We start from the raw sequence: 23,277 nt of genomic DNA, 5'->3' as shown, positions 1-23,277 counted from the left end.
TGATGCTGAACTTGTAGCCAGTTGTGCCTGAGGCCCACGGCCCTCCCAGGCCCAGGGGTAGGGCCTGGAGGAAGCTCAGTGTGGGGATGTGGGTGACCAGGGGCTGGCCGTGCTTGGTGTGAGGGCTCACAGGAGTGTGGTAGAGAGTCGCCAGTGCTGTGTAGTGCCGGGGTTGGGTGTGCCTGGCCACCTGGGGCTGGGTGCTGAGAACACACACAGCCTGGATGCTGAGATGCCTCGGATGGCCTCAGCCTCAGGCCCTGGCCTCTGGTGCTTCTCCTTGGCCATGGCTCACGCTGGCCTTTCCTTCCCAGACCCTAGGTCAGCCTCCGGACCAAGGCTTTCCTTTGTCCTGTTTCCACAGCAGAGCTGGGGAGCACTCTCCCTGCCACCTGCCTCTCAAGGACGTTCAGTCCCTCTCTATGCCCCCTGGCAGGCTGTGACAGCCCTGGGATGGCTGCTTCCTGCCTTGGCTTCCCTGTTTGCGAAGTGGGGTGCCTTCCTCATCTCATGGTGGACAGGAAAAGCCCTGCCTCCCTTTCTGTCACTTGGGTCCTATCTCCTCTCCTGAACCCCCATCTTCTTCCTCTCTAGCCCTTCCTTGTTTCTTTATGGAGAGTAGTGCTTTGGCCCTTAACCAGGTAGTGTTTACGTTCCGTGATTGTTCCCCAGACAATCGCACCTTCCTGGGAAGGGCTGGGTCCTGTACTGCTGCCCCCGTCAGCAGGCTGGCTTGCCGTGGACAGTCTGCGCGTGCTCAGCACTGCCGGCTTCTTAACAGGAGGAAGCCAATGCCCCTCATGGAGGCCAGAGGACAGGGCAGGGTGCCCTTTGAGTCCTTTACCCCACGTCTGAGTTTGAGGGTAGTGTGTGTTTGGTGTACAGCTGGACGGGGTCCTTCTTTAAAGGAAAAAAAAAAAGATTGGAGCTCAGGGCCTCCTGCTCTCACTTGGCTGTTTTATTCACTGCTGGCCACTTGAGCCATGCCTCCTTTCCAGCTTTTTAGCTGATTAGTTGGAGATAGCGTCCCAGACTTTTCTGCCTGGGCTGGCTTCAAACCTTGATTCTGACATCTTAGCTCAGATTGCAGGTGTGAGCCTCCATGCCTGGCTCTTGAGTACCTTGAGCCGGGCGGGAGGAGTGCTGGACTGCGGCCATCTGCCGGCAGCCTTGCTGGGACGCCCTGTCCACCAGGCTGCTTGGGACCCTGGCCGCTGGGACAGTTCCTTCTGGCCCCACGCCTTTGCCAACCTGGCCACGGGCCAGGGTATGACTTCCGCTCTGGGTGTAGCTGCTGGGGGCTAGGCAGAGCACTGAGGCTTTTTGGTGTGGCAGCACCTTCTCCCTTGAAGGGGAGGAAATCCCTGGGCCTGTGAGTGGAGTTGGCCTGGGCCAGTTCTGCTGTAGCTCTGCCCTGCTCCACCCCACCCCTCTGCAAAGCTGCATTCCCCCACACCGGCTAGCCTTCAGGGTCTTTTGGGTCTTGGAACTTTAGCAGTCTTGGCTACCAGGAAAGGGGCCTTCACTTCTGGAGAGTTCTTTTTTCTGTTTGCCTCTGTACCTTTGCCCTCAAGAGCATCTGGAGGGTCTCAGCCCTGTGACTTTCTCCCCTAATGGACCAGAGCCAAGTGGGTCTTGGCTACGGGTGTCCTCACCTGTCAGGCAGCTTGGGTCCATCCTAGGATCCTGAGTCAAGCTAAGCCCACGCTCCAGCGCCTGCCGCTTCTGTTGCTGTTGGAGGGAAAGTCTGTGCACTAGACCTGCTGCATCCCCGCGCCCCTGCTTTTCTCAGGTGTGGTACCACAAGCACAAGGGGAAAGGCTCCACGATGCAGTTGTCAGATGTGTGTTTTGCTCGGTACCCCTGAGAGAGGAGCGGTTTGCTGGGGTGATTAGTCTCTGAGATTGCTGGTGGGGCTGGAGCCTGTGCCCAGGAACAGAGATGTGATCACCAGAGAGATCCCAAGGCCCCCGCACATCGGAGCCGGAGCCCACGGACTTAGAGGCCCCCAAGTATGTGCTGCTCTCCCCAGCAGCCTTTCTGCTGTTGGGCTCCAGCAGAGGCCAGGCCCGCGGCCCAGGCTGGGTGAGGACAGGCCATCTGCAGGGCCGAGGTCACCGCCTCTGGTGCTAAAGGGAACAGAGGCGAAGCTGCTTGGGGTGGGGAGGCTGAGAGCCTCATCCTCCCCGGGGAGGAAGGCCGACCACACACCCAGGTCTGCAGGCCCCCGGCTGCCTCCATGCTGGGCTGGATGCAGCGGCCACGCTGTCAGGAACAGCTTGTAACCAAGACCGCATGTTGGGATTTCGATAGAAGGAACTAATTTTAATTGTAGGTCAGGGAATAGGAGCTCAGAAGCATTTGGGGCACTAATTAGGACATGGAGTGTTTATATAAAGGAGAGGATGTTGGAGGAGCTGCCCCTTGGCCTGAGGGCACTGTCCCCCCCAGGCACCTTGCTCCCTGGTACACATGGAGTGTGAAGGGAATGCTCTCCCCAAGGGACAGTGGGCATCGTCCGGTAGAGGACGTGCGTGTGTTCCTCAGGGTTCTGGGCCAGCCACACCCACCTCAGGAACCAGAGAAGCACGGCCAAGTCCATGGGCACCAGGCAGCAGAAGCCAGGTGAGGCCTCCGTGTCAGCCAGCCTCTGCCATTTGCTCAGGCACGACCCACAGTCCACCCCATTCCCCAGCAGACCATGGGCCTGAGGGTGCCAGCATGGTGGAGGGGAGCCCGGCTCCCTGGGTGCTAGCTGTGGCCTAGCCCCAGGAGGTGGGCAGTGCCTGAACCTCTTTCTGGCCAACCTGTTCCCTTCCCCAGAGACACAGGTCACACCGGCACCCTACGGGTAAGTCCAGAAGCCAGCCTGTACCCCCACGGGCCAGTATCCCTAGAGCTTCTGACCAAAGCTGGGCACACAGGGCCCAGCCCTCTCTGTAGAGCCTGCAGGCTGGATCTCTCCAGGTTTTGGTTTGTCCCATTAGACGCCTCCCCCAGCCTAGCTCTTGTAGCAGGCCGTTGTGAATATGACAGTCCTCTGCTCTCCCCCATGTGACCGCAGTCAAGGTGGGAGGTGCGGGGCTGGGCCTCAGAGGCTCCTGGTCTGCGAGGGGAATCTGCCAGCACCGAAGACATATCTTGCAGGGTGGGTCGGAGTGTGAGGAAGCGTTGTGCAGGCTCTGGGCTCAGGGGAGGGGTAGCCAAGAGATCCATACAGTACTGGAACTCCAAAGACCATGAGAAAGCCCAGCATGGATCAGCTAGAAGTGGACAGATAAGCCAGCATTGAGCATGGGCAGGCCCACAGCCCCACTGAATCACCCTGGTGTGGGTGACCATGCCATCTGAGGCAAGAGGGTGACAGCCCCGAACGGCCCTGCCTGAGCAACCAGGGTTCTTAGAGGCAGCTCCATAGCCGCCTGTGCGGGGATCCTGCAGGTGCAGGGACAAGGCCTGCCCCACGTCCACCTACCTTCCCTGGGTCTGGCTAGCGGGATGCCTGTGCCTCGAGGGAGATACCAGGAGTCTGCCCAGGTCAGCCTTCACCTGTCCCAGCTGAGCTGATTGGGAAGAAGGAGGTGGGCACAGCCCTGGCTGGCCTCTAGAGCGTGGTCGTGGGGGCTGGGCCACACGTGGGCATCCCTGCATCCTATGAACCTCTGTTTTCCATGACACAGCTGGTCCGGTGGCAGTCGCACCTCTGGAGTCTTGAGTCGGTTGTGTTGCCCTCAGTGGGTTTGCCTGTTTGAGGCCCAAACTCCCAGATTGCGGTCTGAGAGGGGAGAGAACCGTTCTATTTAAAGGGCTGTGTAATTAACAAAGCAAAGACAAAATAACCATGGTTTAGATCTTCAAAAAGGATAATAGCAGAGGCTGGGCCACGGCTCAGCGTGTCGGGGGGTGCGGGCACGGAGCCCACTCTCATCCTTTCCCAGCTGAAGGCAGTCTGGACTGCAGAGCAGACACTGCCTCTCCTCAGGATAAGAACCAGCCAGGGGTGGAAAAGGGAGTGTGGGAACCCCGAGGCTGCAGGTCCTCCCCATCAGGACCTGGCCGTCCCCAGGGGAGAGGGTGGCAGCTTGATCTGTGGCCACCATCCTTGGTCAGCGTGTTCAGCCTTGGTGTGGACAGAGCAGCCAAGCCCCTCCTGCACCAAGCACCCCAGTGCTCCACAGAGTGCTGGGTGGGACCCTTGGCCTGTGCATGCCGGGCGAGATGGGACCTGCTACTCATAGACACCCCTTGTTGATCTGATATAAAGCTCTGGGCTCCTCCCCCAGAAAAATTGAGGTCCTGGGATTTGTGGGTCCCAGAAGCCTGCCAAAGATGTACCCAGAACACAGTTTACCTTAGTCCATTTTCTCTTGCTTTAACTGGACACCCGAGGTTAGTTAATGGACAGATTCGGGAGTGGGGGGGATTCAGCTCATGGTCCTGGGGGCTGGTGAGTCCAAGAGGGAGAGGCCTGGCATCTGGTGAGGCATGTGGCGAGGAGACAGAGCGAGGCTGCCAGCCCGCATTCCTCTCAAAGCTGCCAGAGCCTTCCTGGGACTGCCGTCCAGAGCTCATCGGGCTCTGTGGCCTCCAGAAGGCCGGCTTGGCTGGAACCAAGAGTAACAGATTATCCTGGAGAGTAAGGTTGACTCTGGGGGCAGACATGGCACATGGAAGCCACGGCAACAGTCCTCACAGGGCACTGTGTCTAGCCCTTCCAACTCCAGCTGTCAGCGGCTCTGGGCCTGACAGTGTCTGGGTCCAGGCCTTCCAGATCAGGGGAACCATTGTCTGGCACTGCCAGACGCCAGCCCGAGTGTCATTGAGGGCCTTGCTGGCTCCCCTGACACAGGCCAGCATGCCATCGCGTTCTGAGCTGGCTCCTTGCAAGAATCGCTGCTCCCCGTGGTGACAGGAAGGCCCAGCCTCATGTTCTCACTCATGAGCTGGGCCACTGGGGACTGCCGAGGTGATTGAGAGACATGGGGAAGCCACACCAGCCCTCCGAAGAGGAGCCACAGCAGCTTCAGATTGTTCTGGAACACCCTCCCCCACTCTGAGTCACCAGCTTGCTTTGGAGAAGAGACACGGTTTCCAATCACTTCTGTTTTCTCGGATTACAGGGCTGTTCAGCCCCGGGTGACTAAGTGGGAGCGTTCTGTGGGTCTCGAATGCTTTCAGCTGGGCGTTTCTATAGTGCGGTTGCCATAGCACCCAGCTAAGCAGAGAGCCTCCCGGCAGGTGGGGAGGGTGGGGACAGCGGGCCCTGGGCCTGAGGGGGGGGCGGGGACAGGCTCAGGCACAGTACCATTTTGAATGGCCTGTTGTAGGGCCATCCACAGCACGGGCCAAGCGGCGTTCTGTCCTCTGTGCGTTTCCAGAAAGCTCCAACGCTGTCACCTTGGGGTGCCCCATCCGCCCGCTGTTCGGAGCAGCCTGGAGCCCTGCTGAGCTGGCTGCTGGCTCTTCCCTGTCCTCCTCCTGCCCCTCTCACAAGGCGATGCGCCTTGCTTGGCCTAGATTTCCAGGGTCTGCCCGGCGAAGTTGTGGTCTCCCTCCCTGAGGAGGTGTTGGCCTGGAAAGGAGGTCAGGCACCGTTGGCTGTCATTTCTAGACAGAAGTGGCAGCCACATGTCACTAGCTGTGGCCTGAGGGCCTGTCCAAGCTCAGTACCTAGACAGAAACTGCCACTCCCAGGGTCCGTGCGGCCCCCACGCGGGCTGACATCCAGGTGGCCATGTGGCTTAAGCCTGACCACAGGGTTCAGGCACCTTGTCCCATCCCGTGTCTTGTCTCTCCCCAGCTCTCCTGTGGGCTCCTGTGGTGACCTCTGGGGATGCCAGTTGATTTGGGGGTATATGAGAAAGTAGAAATAATACAAATAAAAAACCACCCCAGCCAACACCGGTTGCTGCCAGACCCCGCTAATGAGGCCAGAGCCCCGTGCCACACTGCACTCCAGGGAGCAGAGGCCTCCATGTGACGGCAGCCACAGCCTACAAACCCAGAAACGCTGTGGGTGGGCAGCTGGCAGGCTCTGGGCCTGTGCAGAAGGAGCCATTCTCAGGGAGGGAGGACCCAGGGGGCCCTGCGTCCTGGTTTACACTACTGTCCTGGTGACGTCCTTCTCCGAAGTCCTTCAGATAATAACCTGCACAGAAGCTATTGAGGTGATGTCCTGCTCCTCTTAGCACTCAGTGCCCCTTGCAAGTGGTCAGGTCTGCTGCTGAGCCCCTCAGGCCTTGGGCTGGACATAGAATGACCACCAAGCCCCCTGAGCCTGGCAATAGCTGGAGAAATCTACATCTCTGGTGAGCCTTGTCTCCTTCCCAGCTGCCCTTCTCTAAGCCCAGCCTCTCCTTGTGCCCCTGTGCGTAAGGGCAGGACCAGGGAAGAGCCCTGGTCTTCAGAGTCCTCAGACGGAGCGAGAGGGACTCCAGGTTGCTGTGGGCACCATACTGGGTATGGGCAGGTGCATGGGTTTCTCCCCAGGCCCCCTTGGGCATCCCCTCTCTCTTCCTGAGCACACCTGGCCTCACCCAGGCCCTTTCTACCTTGAGGCTCGGGAAAAGGAATCCCTAGGGTCTCCTGGCTGAGCTCCTGTGGGTGCTGCACCCCACTTTTCAGAGAAGCTTAAGTGTGCAGGGGAGGCTCGAGCGGGAGGCGGCCCTGACAGGAGCATATTGTGTAACCAGAGGAAAAGTACTCAGTGTGTGGAGGAGAGGGAGGAGGCGGAGGCAGCAGCCTCCACCACCATGACCCACGAAGCCGGCTGGCCGGATGGTGCCCAGGCTGCCCTCAGGCCTTTCACTGGTCTCCCGCACCGCCGTCTCTTGCTTCCTAGGTTCGTCATGGCCCCTCACATAGGCCCCACGTCTGGGCTGTGATTTGGGGTGGGGGCAGCAAGCCAGCTATTTTGAGGCCCATTTCAGTTGCTCCTCGGGGTGGGGGGGAGGACGGGGTTTCGTGTGAAGGGGTGGGAGTCTACAGGGCAGAAATGTTCTGTGCCAGCCCTGACCTTGGGGCACACTTAACACTGGCTGGCAGCAGAGCTGTTGCACTGGTAGCTCTGGTAGAGACAGGCCTACACCCACCTGGTTCTCCCCCCCCCCATCCTTCCAGCTGAGCTCTGCGTGGGGAGGGACCCAGGGAACAGCCTGCTCTGGCCCCCTCTGCCGCCCACGGCTCTGCCACCCACCCACGCTGAGTCAGCTCTGAGGCAGCTGTGAGTCAGCCCTGGCAGCGGCGCCTGCCCCCTGCCGGAGGACGGCCTTCTTAGGAAGCAGTGCTGCAGAAGCTGCTCCTGGACAGAGACACTGCCCTGGGCGCTCTGTTCTGCCCTGGGCGGTGGGGCCCCACCAGACCACCCTGCACCTCCTTGGCCGAGTGCATGCCGGGGCTCTGCAGACGTTGCTGGCACTTTGTTCTCGGATCCTCATTTGCGTCCCAGCCCAGGTGATCCAGTCACCCTGACAGAGGACAGATTGGACTTCCCCTTAACTGACAAGGTGGTTGGCAAGTGTTGGCATGGGAACTACAGGAAGCCTGAGGTCTGTTAGCCACTCAATACAGGTGCCACATGAGGCCCCCAGACCTCAGGTGCATCATCTCCCAGCCAGGTCACCGAGCAGAGAAGTCTTGAGGAGGGACAGGCAAAGCCCACCCTACAGGCCACACTGACCTCATGGCTCTTCCTTACAACTCCTCCTCTCCTGGGGTTTTCTGTGTCTCACGTGTCACAAAGGTGTGGCCAGTTGTCCAGTGGCCTCTTAGTGTGAATTGTTTGAACTGACTTTTTTGTTTTGTTTTGTTTTTGTCAGTCACAGGGCTTGAACTCTTGGGCCGGGGCACTGTCCCTGAGCTCTTCAGCTCAAGGCAAGCACTCTACCACTTGAGACACAACACCACTTTTGGTTTTCTGGTGGTTCATTAGAGATAAGTATCTCACAGACTTTCCTGCCTGGGCTGGCTTTGAACCTCAATCCTCAGATCTCATCCCTGAGTAACTAAGATTACAGGCATGAGCCACCAGCGCGCAGCTGCACTGACTTTTAAGCTTAGTGTTTGGTGAAGTTTTGACACCATCCCTCCGCTTGCTAGGCAGGCATTCTACTGTTTGAGCCACTCTTAGCCCTTGGTCTGATTTCTTCTTTGCCTGGGCCTAGACTGTGGTCCGCTTGTTTGATGACAGACACACGCCATCTCCAGCTTTCTCCTTTCTTTCTCTTTCCCCATAGTACATTGACGCCATCAGCAACAAGCAGGGTGAGCTGGAGAGCTACGTATCTGATGGCTACAAGACAGCCCTCACCGAAGAGCGCCGAAGGTTCTGCTTCCTGGTGGAGAAGCAATGCGCCGTGGCCAAGAACTCTGCTGCCTACCACACCAAGGTGAGCAGCGACGGTGCAACCTCACACACTGCACACACTAGTGTTCTCTGGAGTATGCCAGGGTAGCGTTTGGTCTCTATCTACAGTGCAGTGATACCAAGATGCACTCAGTTGTAGAGAGAATCCCAGGAGGAAGTGTGCAGACACTCCTTTATGCCAGTTGCTGGGGCTTGAACTCACAGCCTCTGGCTCTTACTTAGCCTTGTTACCCAAGGCTGGAGCTCTATCACTTGAGCTGTGCTTCTAGTTCTAAGCTTTTTGCTGATTAGTTGGAGGCAAAAGTCTCAAGGATTTGTTTCAACTGGCTTTGTACCTCCATCTTGAGTGCTGAGCCTCCTGAGTAGCTAGAATTAGTCATGAGCCACTGGTTCCCAGCTTTGTAATGTCTTTTTTTTTTTTAACTCTCTTTATTGCTTGGCCTTTCCTCCTATTTTCCCTTCACTAAGTTTTTGTTTTTGATACTAGTACTGGGGCTTGAACTCAGGCTTGCATTCTTGTTTGCCTTTTTCACTTAAGGTTGGTGCTGTACCACTTGAGCCACATCTCTACTTCTGCCTTTTTGTTAATTGGAGATATAAGAGTCTCAGATTTGTCTGCCCAGGCTGGCTTCAAACATGGGTCCTTAGATCTCAATCTCTTGAGTAGCTAGGATTATAAGTGTGAGCCACTAGCACCTGGCCCCTTCTTTTTTTTTTTTTATTTGGTCATGGGGCTTGAACTCTGGGCCTGGACACTGTCCCTGAGCTCTTCAGCTCAAGGCTAGTGCTCTACCACTTGAGCACACTTCTAGGTTTCTGGTGGTTTATTGGAGATAAGAGTCTAATGAATTTTTCTGCCTGGGCTGGCTTTGAACCGCAATCCTCAGATCTCAGCCTCAGGAGAAGCTAGGATGACAGGTGTGAGTCACAGGTGCCTGGCCTCCCCTACTTTTAAAGTGAAGATGTGCCTTAGGGACCAGCATGGGACACTGAGGCACATATTCCCACAAATGTAATCTGGTCCCTCTGGTCTGGGGCATCATGGAGACAAACATCCCTTTTCCCCCAGAGGCTTCTCCACTTGCCTAGGCCTGCTCTGGCTGTGGGCAGGTGCAGATTAAGAGCAGGACGGCATCTGTGTTCTCGGTGTGGGAGGGTCCTCCGGCCATGCCTCTCCTCCCACTGAGCCCCTGCAGTCCCCACAGGGAGAGTTCCTGGTATCCAGGCATCCGCCCCAGCGTGAAGAGCATGACAGGACTCCCGCCTGTGTCCTGTGTCCTCCCTGCCTGGACTCTACCGCACAGGCCGTGGGGGAGGCCAGATGCAGTCGTCTGCGCCCTCTAGTGGGGACCAGGCCCGCGTCAGGTCCTGATTGGCTGCTGTAAAGCAGCCCTTACAGTCCTCTCCGCATAATGCCATCAGAGCAAGGGCTGCCTAGCCCATGGCTGGGGCCGTGCACAACTGCTGCCAGTGCCTGAGTTCCTGCAACAGACACAGGACCCCTAACGCCAACCTCAGCTCCATGTCCACTCTATGTTCATGCACTTGGTGCTGTGTTGGGCATGCCCCCACCGTGTGCCCCAGACGCCCCAGGGAAGGCTGGGAAGAAGCAGTGAGCCCTTCTTGTTTCCCGCTGGGGCCACCTTTCTGCAGCTCCAGCAGCTGGGCTGTTTCTCCTTCCTCCAAGCCACTGAGGTCCCCTTCACCCTGGTGTCGTCCTGTCTACACAGCTTCGCTGGTGCACAGGGCCCTTTTCCACAGTCACGCTTGCATGGCTTGGGCTCCCAGGTGCCCCGCCTCACTGTGGGGTGGCAGAGTGGAGCACCTTGGCACCCATGCACTCAGAGGGGCCTGTGGGCTACGCCGCTGCCGGAGCCGGGCCGCCCTGACCCCCTTCCTGCCCGCTGCCGGAGCCGGCCGCTCTGACCCCCTTCCCGCCCCCTTCCTGCCACACAGGGCAAGGAGCTGCTGGCCCAGAAGCTGCCGCTGTGGCAGCAAGCCTGTGCCGACCCCAACAAGATCCCAGACCGGGCCGTGCAGCTGATGCAGCAGATAGCCAGTAGCAACGGTGCCATCCTCCCCAGCGCCCTGTCGGCCTCCAAATCCAACCTGATCATCTCAGACCCCATTCCTGGAGCCAAGCCCCTGCCGGTGCCCCCAGAGCTGGCACCATTCGTGGGGGTGAGTCCTGGGTCTTGGGGAGTGTATGGAGGGAAGGGTGGTCCCCATTTACAGTAGCTTGTCCACCAAAGGGCAGGGCCCCTATGGGGGTAGAGGGTTCCTTCCCGAGCTGGCCCCCAGCGACGCCCCGCCCCTGCCTCCTCTCCCTCCAGCGGATGTCTGCTCAGGAGAATGTGCCCGTCCTGAATGGCGTCGCAGGCCCGGACAGCGAGGACTACAACCCCTGGGCCGACCGCAAGGCTGCCCAGCCCAAATCCCTGTCTCCCCCGCAGTCTCAGGGCAAGCTGAGCGACTCGTACTCCAACACACTTCCCGTGCGCAAGAGCGTGACCCCGAAGAACAGCTACGCCACCAGTAAGGGGCCGCGGGAGGGTGGGGGGCGGGGCTGGAACCCCCTATGTGACTTCCCAGGCCTGGGAAACTGAGGCCTGTGTGAATGTGTGCGCATGTGTGTGCATGTACAAGCATGTGCCTCCTATCCGGTGTACGTGTATGCCTGTGTGTACATTTACCTGTGGACATGCGTTTGTGCAGATGCATGTGTGTGGTGTGCATGTGTTCAGGTATGTGGATAGCATGTGCATGATGTGTGTCTTCATGGCATGTGTGTGCGTACCCCTGGGGCAGTGTGCATGTGTGTATATACGTGTGTAGGTGCGAGTTTGTACGCACGGGTGTGCTGTGTGTGAGTGCGTGCAACGTGAGCCGGCCTGAGGGTGGGACACAGCGCCGCTGGGCTGGGGCCCTGTCCGTGGTATAGAAGTAGGAGCAGGTGGACGGGCTGGGGGAGGTCCAGTTAACCAGGGCTCTGACAGTGCCCAGTGCCCGCCTCACCCGGGCTCCCTGGCCTGTGTCCTGGGCTCCCTCTGCCATACGCAGCCCCGTCATTCCTACCCCATTGTTGCCCTGGCAGCTGAGAACAAGACTCTGCCACGCTCGAGCTCCATGGCAGCCGGGCTGGAACGCAACGGCCGCATGCGAGTCAAGGCTATCTTCTCCCACGCGGCGGGTGACAACAGCACCTTGCTGAGCTTCAAAGAAGGCGACTTCATCACCCTGCTGGTGCCCGAGGCCCGCGATGGCTGGCACTACGGCGAGAGCGAGAAGACCAAGATGTGAGCAAGATGGGCATCGAGGGGCAGTGTGAGGCACTGGCCAGGGGCATCAGTGTCCGACGCACTGGCACCACCGGCTCTCCACGAGGCTGCGAAGCCTGGGCGGCAGGGACACATGTGGTCCCTCCACTCATGTGGCCGGAAGGAGTTTGGCTGCAGCCCAATGAAAGCCACAGGCATGGGGAGGGAGCCGGGAGAGTCCCTGAGAGCCAGGGCCCTGCTTACCCCCTCCCATGTCTCCTCTGACCTTCAGCTGGGGCCTGGGTGGCAGGTGAATAGCAGCTCTGCCCGGGTCACTCCGCCCCACCCGCACATCCCAACCTTGGGGTGCAGGTGGTGGGGTCCACAGGGCTGCCAAATAGAGGCTGCTTAGACCCCTTGCTCTGTGGCTTAGTGGGTCTGGTGTCAACCGCAGAACAGCACAGGGTGCGGGCACCCTGGGACGCCAGTGCCTGCCCTCCACCACCGAGTGTGTCCAGGCCAGGGAGCCAGTGCAACATGGGGTCCAGTGATGGTCCGTAGGGGCCTGGATACAACCTGGTGGGGTGCCTGTGCGGGGCAGGTTCTGGCTGCTCACTGGGGCCTTTCTTCCAGGAGGGGTTGGTTTCCCTTCTCATACACCCGGGTCCTGGACAGCGACGGCGGGGACAGGTTGCACATGAGGTGAGCGGGGCTGTGCCTGGGTTCTCTGCCAGCCGGCTCGGCACCGTGTGAGGCCTGGCCTCTGGCTGCGGCTCCTGTGCCTGGCAGGGCTGCTGCTGCATGTGTGAGGGCTGTGGGGGAGGGGAACACAGCACAGGGGTTCTGGGAGTCAGGGTGCTGAGAGGAACAGCAGGTGCTCTGGGAGTGGCTCTTGGGTGGTGCATTGGGATGGGGACACCCCAGCTGCCTCTTTGGGGTTTGCAGGCTCTCCCAGCCCTTGAAAGGCCCAGCTGGACCTGGTGGAGGGAGTGACAGCTGCCCGTCACTGTGGCCTGCATAACGGGCACGGTGCGCTCTGTCCTGGCACATCCTGCCAGGCCCAGGGCGACCTGCCTGTGAGGAGATGGGGAAACTGGAAGAGGGGAGGCCTGTGGGGTCAGCCCGCTGGCGGAGGCCTCGCTTGGGCTGCGTATCTGGCCGCCCAAGAGAGGGCAGGCTGGCAGGGTGCAGCTCTGCCTGGGCCCCCAAAACCCAGACATCTGTATTCCACTGGAGAGGAAGACTGGGACGGGCTGCCCAGCCCGCACTAAGCCCTGTGTGCCCCCACAGCCTGCAGCAGGGCAAGAGCAGCAGCACTGGCAACCTCCTGGACAAGGATGACCTGGCCATCCCCCCTCCCGACTACGGCACGTCCTCCCGGCCCTTCCCCACGCAGACTGCCGGCGCCTTCAAGCAGAGGCCCTACAGCGTGGCTGTGCCCGCCTTCTCGCAGGTGAGTGGGCAGGCCAGGGCGGGATGGACTGCATGGAAGGACTGTGGGCTCAGGCTGGGTCTGACGGGGCCCAGGGCCCGGGTTCTCTGGTTGGGAATTTGTGGCTTGGTACAGTCCTCAACATGGGCCCTGCTGGCCACCGTCCCCCTGACCCCCCTTCGGCCCCCCTTCCTGGAGGTGTGTCCAGGTGGGACATGGCTGACCCACCAGCCCTCAGTGCCCGGGGCAGGGCCGGCCTCGTGCACACAGGGAGCTGTCTATGTTGGGGACGCTGTTTCCTGAGCACTCGTGTCTTCCCCGGGGAGTTGCGGGTAGCCAGGGCCAGCCCAGCCTGTGTGAAGCAGGCCAGCGGGTGGTCGCCTCCTGTAGCTGCCTCCCTGCCAGCCTGTGCCAGCAGGCCCGCCGCAGCCCTTGCCTGCATTCACGCCCACCTCCAGACCCATGGTGGTGCGTCCAGGCCAGGGCCCTGGCTCTCAGGGAGGCCCCTCCGCTGCCCAGACCACCCGCTGGGCCTGTCCTCGACTCACGCGAGCGGCCGCGTTCTTTCCAGGCCTCAGCTCTTAGGTGTCCTCCTGTGGGGAGGGTGTGCAAAGGGGGGTCCAGAGATGACCGCTTTTTGTACTAAGAGCCAGTTGTCCACGGACCACGCAGGGGTCTTGGTTAATTTGGGGGTCCATCATGGCACTACTCGGAACCATGGGCTACTGAGGAGTCTTGAGCCATTGCAGCCAGAGTGGGGAGGAAGGGGTAGGGGCCCACCTTCCCTTCCTGGGGCCCAGTCTGAACCCCAGCATGGATCGGATGGTCACGGGTCCCAGGTTGGTGGCGAGGTGTCGGCCCAGCCTGACCGCTTCTTTACTCCCCAGGGACTGGATGACTACGGAGCCCGGTCTGGGAGCAGGTAAGGGCTTTAGACTTGTCCTTGGGGCTGTGGGCGGCAGCCAGGGGCTCCGGCGGGGTAGCCCCCTCTCCTGGGACCTAGAGGCCCGCCCCTCTTCCTTTGGAAGCCCGGCTTGACCTCGAGCAGCACCCGAGCGGGCAGCCACCCGCCCTCCCGGCTCCGAGTCTCTCTGAGCAGCGAAGGCCCTTCCTCTGCCCTGGTCTTCTTTCCTGCCCCGGCCGCCACGGGGTCACAGGCCCACCCGGCCTCATCTGCGCTTCCCTAGAGCGGGGTGGGACAGTGCTGCCACCTGTTCCCCGGGGCCACACCTCCAGGGTCCTGGCTCCTCCGTCCACCTCCATCCCTGAGGCCAGGCAGCGGCCGCGCTGGCCGGCGGCGTGCGTGTGGCAGCTGTCCTGTGCTTTGTTCCGCAGCGGCAGCGGCACGCTGGTGTCCACAGTGTGAGGATGTGAGCCGGCAGCCGCTCCGAAGAGCCCCTCCCCCGCCTCCGTCGGTTTCCCTCAGCTCGCGTTGGTTTGTTCTTGGGTTTTCTCCCCACCTGCTCCCGCCTTTTGGTTGGTGACCCCAGACTCTGATCCCCCAGGGTCCATGGTGCTGCTCCCTGCGCCCCGCCCCCCTGCTCGAGCCACCATCCGGGGGCCTGGCCTTGAGCAGACATTGCCAGGCGTGGCCTGTGGGCCGGTGGCCAGCAGCGACCTCGCCCTGCCCAGCCCTGCCCTGCCCTGCCCTGCCCTGCGGTGTGCACAGCACACAGCCCTTTTCTCAGGCTCGCTGCGAGCCAGCCTAGAGCTCGAAGAAAAATTCTAAAAAAAAAAAAAAGCAAAAACAAAAAAGGGGGGCACAGGGAAAGGACTTCTTTCCCTGGAACACACACAGATATGCATGGACTCTGGTGTACGTACTGTTATCCCGCATCCCACCCCGGCGCACCGGCTCTTCTAGAACAGGGAGGGGGCTCAGGCTCAGAACCCCACCTGCCCCAGGCCCCTTCCAAGGGCTGCACCAAGAAAGGGGGCTTGTGCCACGCTTGGGGGGGGCGCCTCCTGAGGAAGCTGGCCACTCCTGTGAGGGAGACCCCAGCCCCGGCCCACCTGGCCCTGCCCACCAGGCCAGGCACAGGGCCTCTCGGTGGACCTCGCTGGCCAGGTGTCCCGAGCGCGCGGCGGCGCCCGGCGCGGGGTGGCGTTACCTCACGCGGTGTGCTGGCGGGGGCGGGGGCGGGAGCAGGCGCTGCCCGGCCACACGCAGACATTCCAAAGACCTCCAGAGACGACCCCACCCCACTTGTTTTTGGAACTTGTTTCTTTAACCAGCCTTGTGAGGGAGTCACAGCCACCTGTGGCCACTGGGCTGCAGGGGGCAGGGTGTGTGTGGCCAGCCTGGCGAGGCTGGCCCCAGGAGGGCTCTGGGCAGGCTGCCCCACACCTCCGGCCCTCGGGGAGCGCCGGCCCCTGCCCCGCTGCCTCCTAAGCACTCTCGTCTTTTTGTGTGTCTCGGTGACTTTAGAAGCAAGCACACTGGACTCAGTGGCTACTGGTTCTGTCTCTTCACACACTGAATTCTGGGCAGCCGAGCCAAGGCACGGCCGGGGTCCACATGCGGCCGGTGGGAGCCCCTTGTGAAGCGGTGAACGCGCCTCTTTCCAGTGTGGTTTAGCTAAACCCTCCCGCACCCCTGCCGAGGACTAGAGTGTGGCCCGTGGTGTCCGCGAGCGGCCGCTCCGGCAGACATGCCCTGTTTTATATTTAAGGAAAACACAGCCAGAACCTGGACCTGTGTAAGGAACCTTCTGTGTCGTTCTGACTTTGCTAAAAGATTTTAAATCCAGGGGACTCCATGTGCAATGGACGAATGTAGACACAAGTCAGCAACACTCGTGTGAAGATGTAAAGTGCTGAAAATATTTTTTTTCCTTTTTCCTTTCCTTAATTTTTTTTTTTAAATCTGAATTGTGCCCTGTACTGCAGTTAACTGTTTGAATAAAAGTTTTATTTATTGCATCGAGTTGGGTTTGAAGCCTCCTTCCAGTTTCCGGCATGTGTCGGGGCTGTGTGGGCCAGGCCGTGCCTCTGTGCACCCCAGCTCGGGGCCCGTCCTCAGCCTCTTGGCTCTGCCGAGCACCCGTGGCAGTCTGTGAACAAACTTAGCCTGGCAGGGCCATGCCAGCCCAGTTGGCTTGGGTGCCCCCTGCTGCTGCCCGCGCACTTGCTGACAGTGCCCGGGCTCAGAGCTCAGGGCCTCGGCAGGCCCGCTGCGGGCCGCAGAGGGGGCAGGTGGCCCCTCAGAGCCACCTCAGGCTCCCTGTGGACTAAGGATAAGGCGGGCACTGGAAGCTGCTCCAGGGCAGAGTGTGCTGAGGGCTGCGTTCCTCATCCTGGCCAGACTCTGCTCCCCGAGCCCTCTACTCCCTCCCCCATCCAGCTCCACCAACGAGGCTTGTGTTTCCTTGCAGCGCCGATGTGGAAGTGGCCAGATTTTGAGCTGCCTCTGACTAGAGTTAGTAAGTTGCCCTGGTCTTGTGCCCTTCTGTCTAATCTGCAGTGACTCCGGACAGACCTCCAGCCCCTGCTGGGCAGTGGGCCTGGGGGCTCTGCCAGGCTGCCTGGCTGTGGGCTTTGAATCTTCCTCCTTCTGGCACCCTCCTTGGGTTTGGGGGTCTCCTTCCTTCCACCCAGAGGCTTATGGGTCTGGCTCTGTCTGTCCCGTCGCTGCCTTCCCTGCTGAATGTGGGGTTGGCTTGGCCCTTCATCTTCTCCTCCCTGCTGGGTGCTTGGAACCCCTGGTGGGCATCTGGGGTCAGGCCTGTCCATGGTGACCACATGGCCCCAACTTGGGTGTTTCTGTGGGAGCATGGGGGAGGGGAGGCAGGCTGGGCCTCTCCTCAGAGTCCTGGGGACGGGCTCTGTGGCCCTGATGTTCTCTGCCATCAGACCTTACCTCTTTGGGATTCCCTCCTCATATGGTCCCCAGACAGTGGCCAGGCTGCCCGGAAGCAGCCCCCTGCTCCAGTGCCTCCTGGTCACCATCTGGTGACAACCCCTGTCCTTGGCCCTGGGAAAATGCCCAGGTGCACAGCTGGGCCAGACACCGGTGGCTCATGCCTGTGATCCTCGTTGCTCAGGATGCCAAGATCCAGAGAACCAGAGTGTAACGCCAGTCTAGCCCAAATGGGCTGAGACTTCCATCTCTAAAGTAACCGGCTGTGCCAGGACAGAGGCATGGCTCATTCGGCAGAGACCAGCCATGAGCAAAAAAGCTGAGCAGTAAAGCCCAGGGTGGAACTGGGGGGGTGTGTGTGAAAGGGTGCTGCGGGCACAGGCCCCACCCCTCTGGCCACGGCACAGGAGGGGACGGCAGGGGCTGGCACGGGCCTATTTACATACACCAGCCTGTGGATGGCCAGGCCTTTCAGGCCAGCCCTGAACCCATGCTCTTTCTGTTGAGGGCCTGCAGCATTCTAGAAAGTTACGTGGCAAAATGGCGAAGTGTGGAGACAGGACAGAATGGCAGCGCCTCTGGTGGTCACAGGCAGGCCGCTTCTCCATCCTGCCAAAATGCCAGGAAGCCTGTATGTCCAGCCTTGCAGCGAGTGGGCTGGGGCCATGCTGGCATCGGGAAGACTGAGGAAGAGACCTGGGAGCACATGGGCATTGGATGGTGCTGGACTACCACCCCCCGCCCGTCTGCCTGACCACTCACCTGGTGGGCATCAACAGCCATCTGTTGACAGGTGCCCACATTGCCCAGCTGCACCTTAGGGTTGTGACCGGTGAGCTTCAAGCCACCAACCACATTCTGGCCAGCTGAGGCCAAGGCCCACCCCTGACTTGATTCTGGGAGTGTGATTGCTCCAGAACACGGAAGTCCAGTTAGGATGAGCTGCGGCAGCTCCCACCTGTCATCCCAGCTGCTTGGGAGGCAGAGGTTGGGAGGTTGTCATGCTGGGTGTGGTGGCATGCGCCTGCCATCCTGGCTTCACAGGAGTCACTAGGAAGGAACCGCAGTCTGAGGCCAGTTTGGGGCTAAAATGTAAGTTCCTACCCAAAAAATAGAGCAGAGAGGCTGGGCTGTGGCTCAAGTGATTAGAGGGCTCGCCTGGCAAGAATGAGGCCTGAGTTCAAACCCCAGGACTTCCAGAAGAGCTAAGTGGAAGCGGGCGTCCGCCGCATTGCCCCAGCGTGGTCCTCCTGAGGCTGCAGACTGACGTGGTCATGTGCTTGGCTCCCAGAATCCCGCTGCTGCTCCTGCCACAGGCAGCCTTGGCAGAGCACCGTAAATTGTGTAAATTGCAGTGCCGTGCCGTTCTGTCGGGGGCTGGGTTCTCCAGGGCTCTATAGGGTTCCAGTCAGTGAGGGAGACCCTGCCCTCCCCCACCCCACCCCCAGGCAGCTTGTCTCCCCTGGCTACCTTCTGCCCTGGCCGTCTCCTCGCCACCTCTCGCCGCCGGGAGCGGGCGCTGGTCTGGGCAGGAAAGCTGCAGTTATTCCGGGAGTCCAGGGCCAGCGCTCCAGGCCCTCCCGGCAGCCCCCGCGGCCTTGGCCGCATCTGTGCGTGGCTGTACGTTCAGAAGGAAGCGTGGCTCTGGCAGGACAGAGGACAGTCTCTTTGCACACAGTGCCACGCCATGGTGACCGTGAGCTCTGAGTCGGCATTGTGCTGCTTCGTCCAGTCCCAGCCCCATGGGTTACCCGGGTGGCTCCCAGGGTCACTCCCGGCCCTGCTTTCCCTGTATCTCAGGACTTGGTAGCCGTCCAGCCTTCCTCTCATAGCCCTGCAGTCGGGGGGGGGGGGTGCAGGAGATACAGAAGCGCTGATCTGACATTTGGGGGTCACAAGCCTCAATTTTCTCAGAACCTCATAGTGTTGATGGTCCTGTGTGCTGGGTCCAGAGGGTGGCACAGTTTGTACAGAGCCTCTCGGGTGAACCTTCTAGGCCGCAGCTTCGCCACTGTGAGCTCCGATGTGAGCCAGATCGGGGCAGGACAAGCATTGTGCTGCAAGCTCATTCTGCAGGGGGAGCCGCGGCAGGCACGGGGGGGGGGGGCGTGCTGCACCATTCAAGGCTCCCAGGGCCGCTGCACCTGGGCCCAGGAACTTCTCTGTGAGCCACTGTGCATGGCGGGCAGCCGAGCACCGCAGTGACCCGGTCCTCACCCCCCCCTGCCCGCGTCCTACACACTGCCTGGCCATGGGTGAGGGGGAAGGCCAGGCAGGCCATCTGACGGGGGCCTTGGCCCCCGGGTATCCCAAAGCAGCCCCTGTCCTCCATCTCGTCCTTTGAAAGCCTCCCAGAGTGTTTCAGGTGTGTAGGAAACAGAGTCCTCAGCAAAGGGTAGGGAGAGGTGCTGGACGGAGCATCTGCCCACCCCCAGGGGCACACCTCCCCTGCTCCAGACGTCTCCACTGGGCCAGAGGCGCCCACTCCAGGTAACGGTGTCCCCGGGAGTGCAGTCCCGTGCCTGCCCGTCCTGTCCACCGACATCTGTGCTGTCACTGCAGAGCCCCGCTGTCCGCCTGCCGCCCTGGGCCGTCCCCGCCAGGGAGCCCTCCTCGGCCCGTGGGGACGGCCCGTCCGCGCTCCTCTGTTCCATTCTCTGTTGCTTGTGCATTGGCTGCGGCCATGGGGCGCGGTGCTCCTCTGGGGAGGGGGCCGAGCCCTGGGCGAGGAGCAGCTCCGTCCAGCCACAGGGGCAGTGAGCCTTCTGCCGAGGGTGCCCGTGTGTGTGCCCCTTGTGTCTGTCGTGTCTGCGTGTCTGTGGCGTGCCTGCTGGGCACCCTGCATGCCTGGACCAGCCTGCGTGGGCTGTGGAGCTGGGTCCCTGGTAAACAGGCTGTTTGTGCTCAGACCAGCCACTTCTTGGGCTTGTGGGGGTGGGGTAACCTTTAGGGCTGGCCTACCACCACCCCCTCCCTCTAGCCTGGGAGGGCTGCCGGGACCAAGTGGAGGTGCCCTGCCCCACGCAGAGCCTGTGGGGCGAGCAGGGACAGCGCGGGGGTCCGCAGCCAGCCGCAGCTGGCATCACGTCACCGGGGCAGGCAGCACTCATGCCTGGCTGCCACCCCGAGCTGAAGCCCCTCCTCTCTCCTCAGGAATCCCTTCGCCAACATCCAGCTGAAGCCGACAGTGACCAATGACCGGTCCGCCCCCTTCCTCAGCTGAGGGCCACGCCTGTGACGCTGCTGTTCCCCACCGCCTGCCAGAGCGTCGCACCCGTGTTCCGGTTCAGAGAACCGCCTGCCAGCCCTCCACCGCACGGCTCTGGCCCCAGCCTGCCCGCTGCTGGACCCTGACTGCTCCGGGGGCAGTCCCTGGCAGGCCCCAGGTGGAAGCCAAAGGAGATGCCCAGGCCTGCTGGCCACGGGTCCTCCCCGGCAGAGGGGCTGGCTCTTGGGCGGGCACCGTCCATCCATGGCTCGGGAGCACTATGTGTTGGAGCACAGGAGACTCAGCTTGCCGTGGGAGCTTCCACTCCCACACAGCTGTTCCATTTTGAGACAGGGTCTCTCCATGCAGTCCTGACTGGCACTGAACTCTGGATCTTCCTGACTCAACCTCCCAAGGGTTGGGACTGTAGGCCTGAGTGTGCCGGGCTCACACTGCCTTGAGCTCCCCCTCTGGTCAATAAATGGGCACTTGAGCACACAGTGTGATCTGTCGGCCGGGGGCTGCGGGAGTGCTGGAGGTTCCCCTCACCCTTAACCTCCCTTCAGACCCTGTCCGCTGTGCCTGACCAGCTCGGGCTCCCCGGCTCCCACCAGCCCCAGCCCCAGCAGGCACTGAGTGCTCAGCGGGCAGCTGCCACGGCCTGGACCGCCAGCGCAGGTCCTCCCCCGGGGCCTGCCTGAGGATGGCCCGTCCAGCTGCCCCCGGCAGGGCCTTGGGCCTGAGCTGAAATGCCAGACTTCACCGCTCCTCGGGTCTCATGTGCAGCAGCACGAGGTGAGCTGAGCTGGCGGTAGCAGCCCCGCCCCGTGGAGAATGCCAGGCAGTGCGCCTTTGTCAGACTCAACCACCTGCTCCTGCTCCTGCTCCGCACCCACGGCCACCAGGGCCCAGGCAGCACAGCCCCGCACACAGCAGGAAGGCAGAGGAGCCCAGACTGGGCCTTTCCTACCACCTACTACTCTACTGCTAGGCAGGGACAGACGCAGCCCCTGGCAAGGGCAGGGGCAGAAGAGCAGCTGCCAGAGGGAGGTCCGGGTCCACCTCTTCCTCTGGCCTACACAGGACCATTCTGGGGTGGGAGGGGTTGAGGGACTGCCGCCACCGTGGGATGGGAGGAGAGGCCAGCTTCCCTCCTGATCACGGGCAGAGCTGGCAGCTGCACCCAGGGTATCAGCTATAGACCCACAAAGAAAACACTGCGATGAAGACTGTTTTTTTCTTAGCTTGATTTCTCTTAAAAAACAAACAAAAAAAGAACAAGAAAACCATTGCACCAGCGTCCTAAGCCTCGAACTAATAAAACAAAAAACACCAAAAACAAGTGCCCGCCCCCCCCCAAAGCAACAATAAACTTGACAGGTCTTTGGCAATAATAACTTAGAAACAATCAGCCCATGTCCATTTGCTCCAGCAAGTTACAAAAATATTCACTGTGCTTCCCCCAGCCCTCCCAGCAGGCAGGAGCCCCACACCGTGGGGTGTGGCCCCTAGTCTCCTTCGGCCACCAGGGCGTGGGCCAGACGCTTGCTCCATAAAAGGGTGCTGCCTGCACCGCCCCAACAAGGGCACACCTAGAATGGGCCCCGCTGGGCTGGGCTGCAGCCAGGACCCTCCCCGCTGCTCAGGAAGGCCCAGGCCAGAGCAGCTTGGTGGGGGGGGGGTTCCGGGAGAGGAGTGAAGGGGACAGGACCAGAGACTCGGAGATAAGGACATGGAGCCCAGGAGCCTGTCCTTGGCACTGAGTAGACCCAGACCCAAGTGGGAGGGGTGGGAAGGCTAGGAAGGGACTTGCAGGCCTGGCACTGCCTCACCCAGCCAAGGGTCCTGTGAACACAGGGAGGAAACCTGCCGGGCGTCATGGCCAAGGGCACCGCAGCCAGCAGCTGCTGCTGCAGGACAGCTGCAAACGGAGGGCGGGCAGTCACCCACGGGGCAGGGCCCTCTCCAGTGTGGGCATGTGTGTGCAGACACCCACGGCCCCCAGGCTACGGGCCTCGTCAGGGGCTGTTAGACAACTCCAGTGTCCTGGTCACATTCTGTCCCCGGGCAGTTGGGAGTGGCGGCACGGCCAGTCTGCCATCCAGTGCCAGAGTCGGGCCTTTCGTCCACCTGCTGCTCCAGGACGCTGTGGGTACACCGTGGCCCTGGGACCTGCTACCACTGGTTACTGTGGTTCCCACTCATTCCCGGTCACCGTCCTCGTTGCTGCCTGGGACAGGATAGCAGGGGTTCCAGTGACGCCAGCCACCACAGGGTGAGGCCCCCTGGGCCTCAGGCCTCCATGCACCCCCCCTGGGGCTGGTCACCGGGGCCTGGCAAAGGGGGAGGCTAGGTGGGCGAGGAGGACGCAGGCCCTGCTGGGCCGGCGATGGGTCCCTGTTTCCCGACGTCACCACCCTGGCCAGGCCTATCACACACTCGGCCCTTGGGGAAACTGAGGCCTGACCAGAGAGTTTGTCCAGCCGCTTCCCGGTGGTCTGCTTGTCTAGGAAGGAGGGGTAGGCCTTTCCCTCGGGGCTGCGGCCACAGGCCCAGGGCGTCTGGGGAAGGAAGTCTGCGGGCACGGGGAGGGTGAGAGGCAGGCCGGAAGGGCTGGAGGCTGGGCTGCGGGCTGCGGGAGCACCGTCCGGGGAGGAGCCCGGCCTGTGCCAAGGCACTGCAGCGGGGCCCAGCAGCGGGCGCTCTGCGGTGGGCAGCGGGGAGGGGGCAAGGCGGGCAGGGGTGGTCTGGGAACATTCTGGAAGGAGCAGCTGCAGCTAGTGGGGGCGGCTTCCTGCAGCCTGCCCTGGGGTGATCTAGAAAGATCTCCCCCCTGTCACGCAGCCCTGGGCGGCTGTTGGGCCCCAGGCCAGGAGCTGCCCCGGAAACGGCGCCCACCCCTCCGCGTGGCCTTTCCGCCTCACCTCCCACGGACTGGGCCTCCGAGTCGGACACGTGCGTGATGGAGAAGCGGGACGCGGGTGCGGGCGACACTGTGAAGCGCGAGAGGGGCGTGGCCGGCGCGGGGGGCGTGGCCGGCGCGGGAGGTGTGGCCGGCGCGGGGGGCGTGGCCATGTCCATTGACTTGGCCAGCCGGAAATCGTCGTCCCACTCGAGCCCGCCTGCAACCCGGGTGGGCGGTCACTGGAGGGCCAA

At 61.5% G+C, this 23,277-nt stretch overlaps 2 protein-coding genes across 8 annotated transcripts in view; one reads left to right on the top strand and one right to left on the bottom strand.

Annotated features, from left to right (window-relative positions):
• Baiap2 (BAI1-associated protein 2) overlaps positions 1-21,212 on the top strand; it is a 53,383-nt gene extending 32,171 nt beyond the window's left edge. Inside the window, exons 6-15 of one of the 7 annotated variants that reach the window (XR_001175985.1) lie at positions 8,235-8,387; positions 10,322-10,546; positions 10,819-10,900; positions 11,460-11,661; positions 12,256-12,324; positions 12,913-13,075; positions 13,942-13,976; positions 14,390-14,489; positions 16,429-16,476; positions 20,067-21,212. Coding sequence is in view for 4 of the 7 variants with exons in the window: in XM_013038031.1 (XP_012893485.1) it covers positions 8,235-8,387; positions 10,322-10,546; positions 10,699-10,900; positions 11,460-11,661; positions 12,256-12,324; positions 12,913-13,075; positions 13,942-13,976; positions 20,067-20,136 (1,119 nt within the window). In the remaining 3 variants the exon portion in view is untranslated. Of the gene's footprint in view, positions 1-8,234; positions 8,388-10,321; positions 10,547-10,698; positions 10,901-11,459; positions 11,662-12,255; positions 12,325-12,912; positions 13,076-13,941; positions 13,977-14,389; positions 14,490-16,428; positions 16,477-20,066 lie in introns of all 7 variants that reach the window. The other 6 variants (XR_001175983.1, XR_001175984.1, XM_013038032.1 and 3 more) reach the window with 6 other exon arrangements.
• A 1,110-nt stretch (positions 21,213-22,322) lies between these two features.
• The window catches only part of Aatk (apoptosis-associated tyrosine kinase), a 29,513-nt gene continuing 28,558 nt past the window's right edge, over positions 22,323-23,277 (bottom strand). The window contains exons 12-13 of the mRNA XM_013036225.1: positions 23,046-23,243; positions 22,323-22,351 (exon numbers count right to left, since the gene is read on the bottom strand). Coding sequence (XP_012891679.1) covers positions 22,323-22,351; positions 23,046-23,243 — 227 coding nt within the window. The remainder of the gene's footprint in view (positions 22,352-23,045; positions 23,244-23,277) is intronic.

The sequence above is a fragment of the Dipodomys ordii genome, unplaced genomic scaffold (genome assembly GCF_000151885.1).
Source record: "Dipodomys ordii isolate 6190 unplaced genomic scaffold, Dord_2.0 Scaffold7, whole genome shotgun sequence".
NCBI lineage: Eukaryota > Metazoa > Chordata > Mammalia > Rodentia > Heteromyidae > Dipodomys > Dipodomys ordii.
This window is presented reverse-complemented; position numbering and strand designations above follow the sequence as displayed.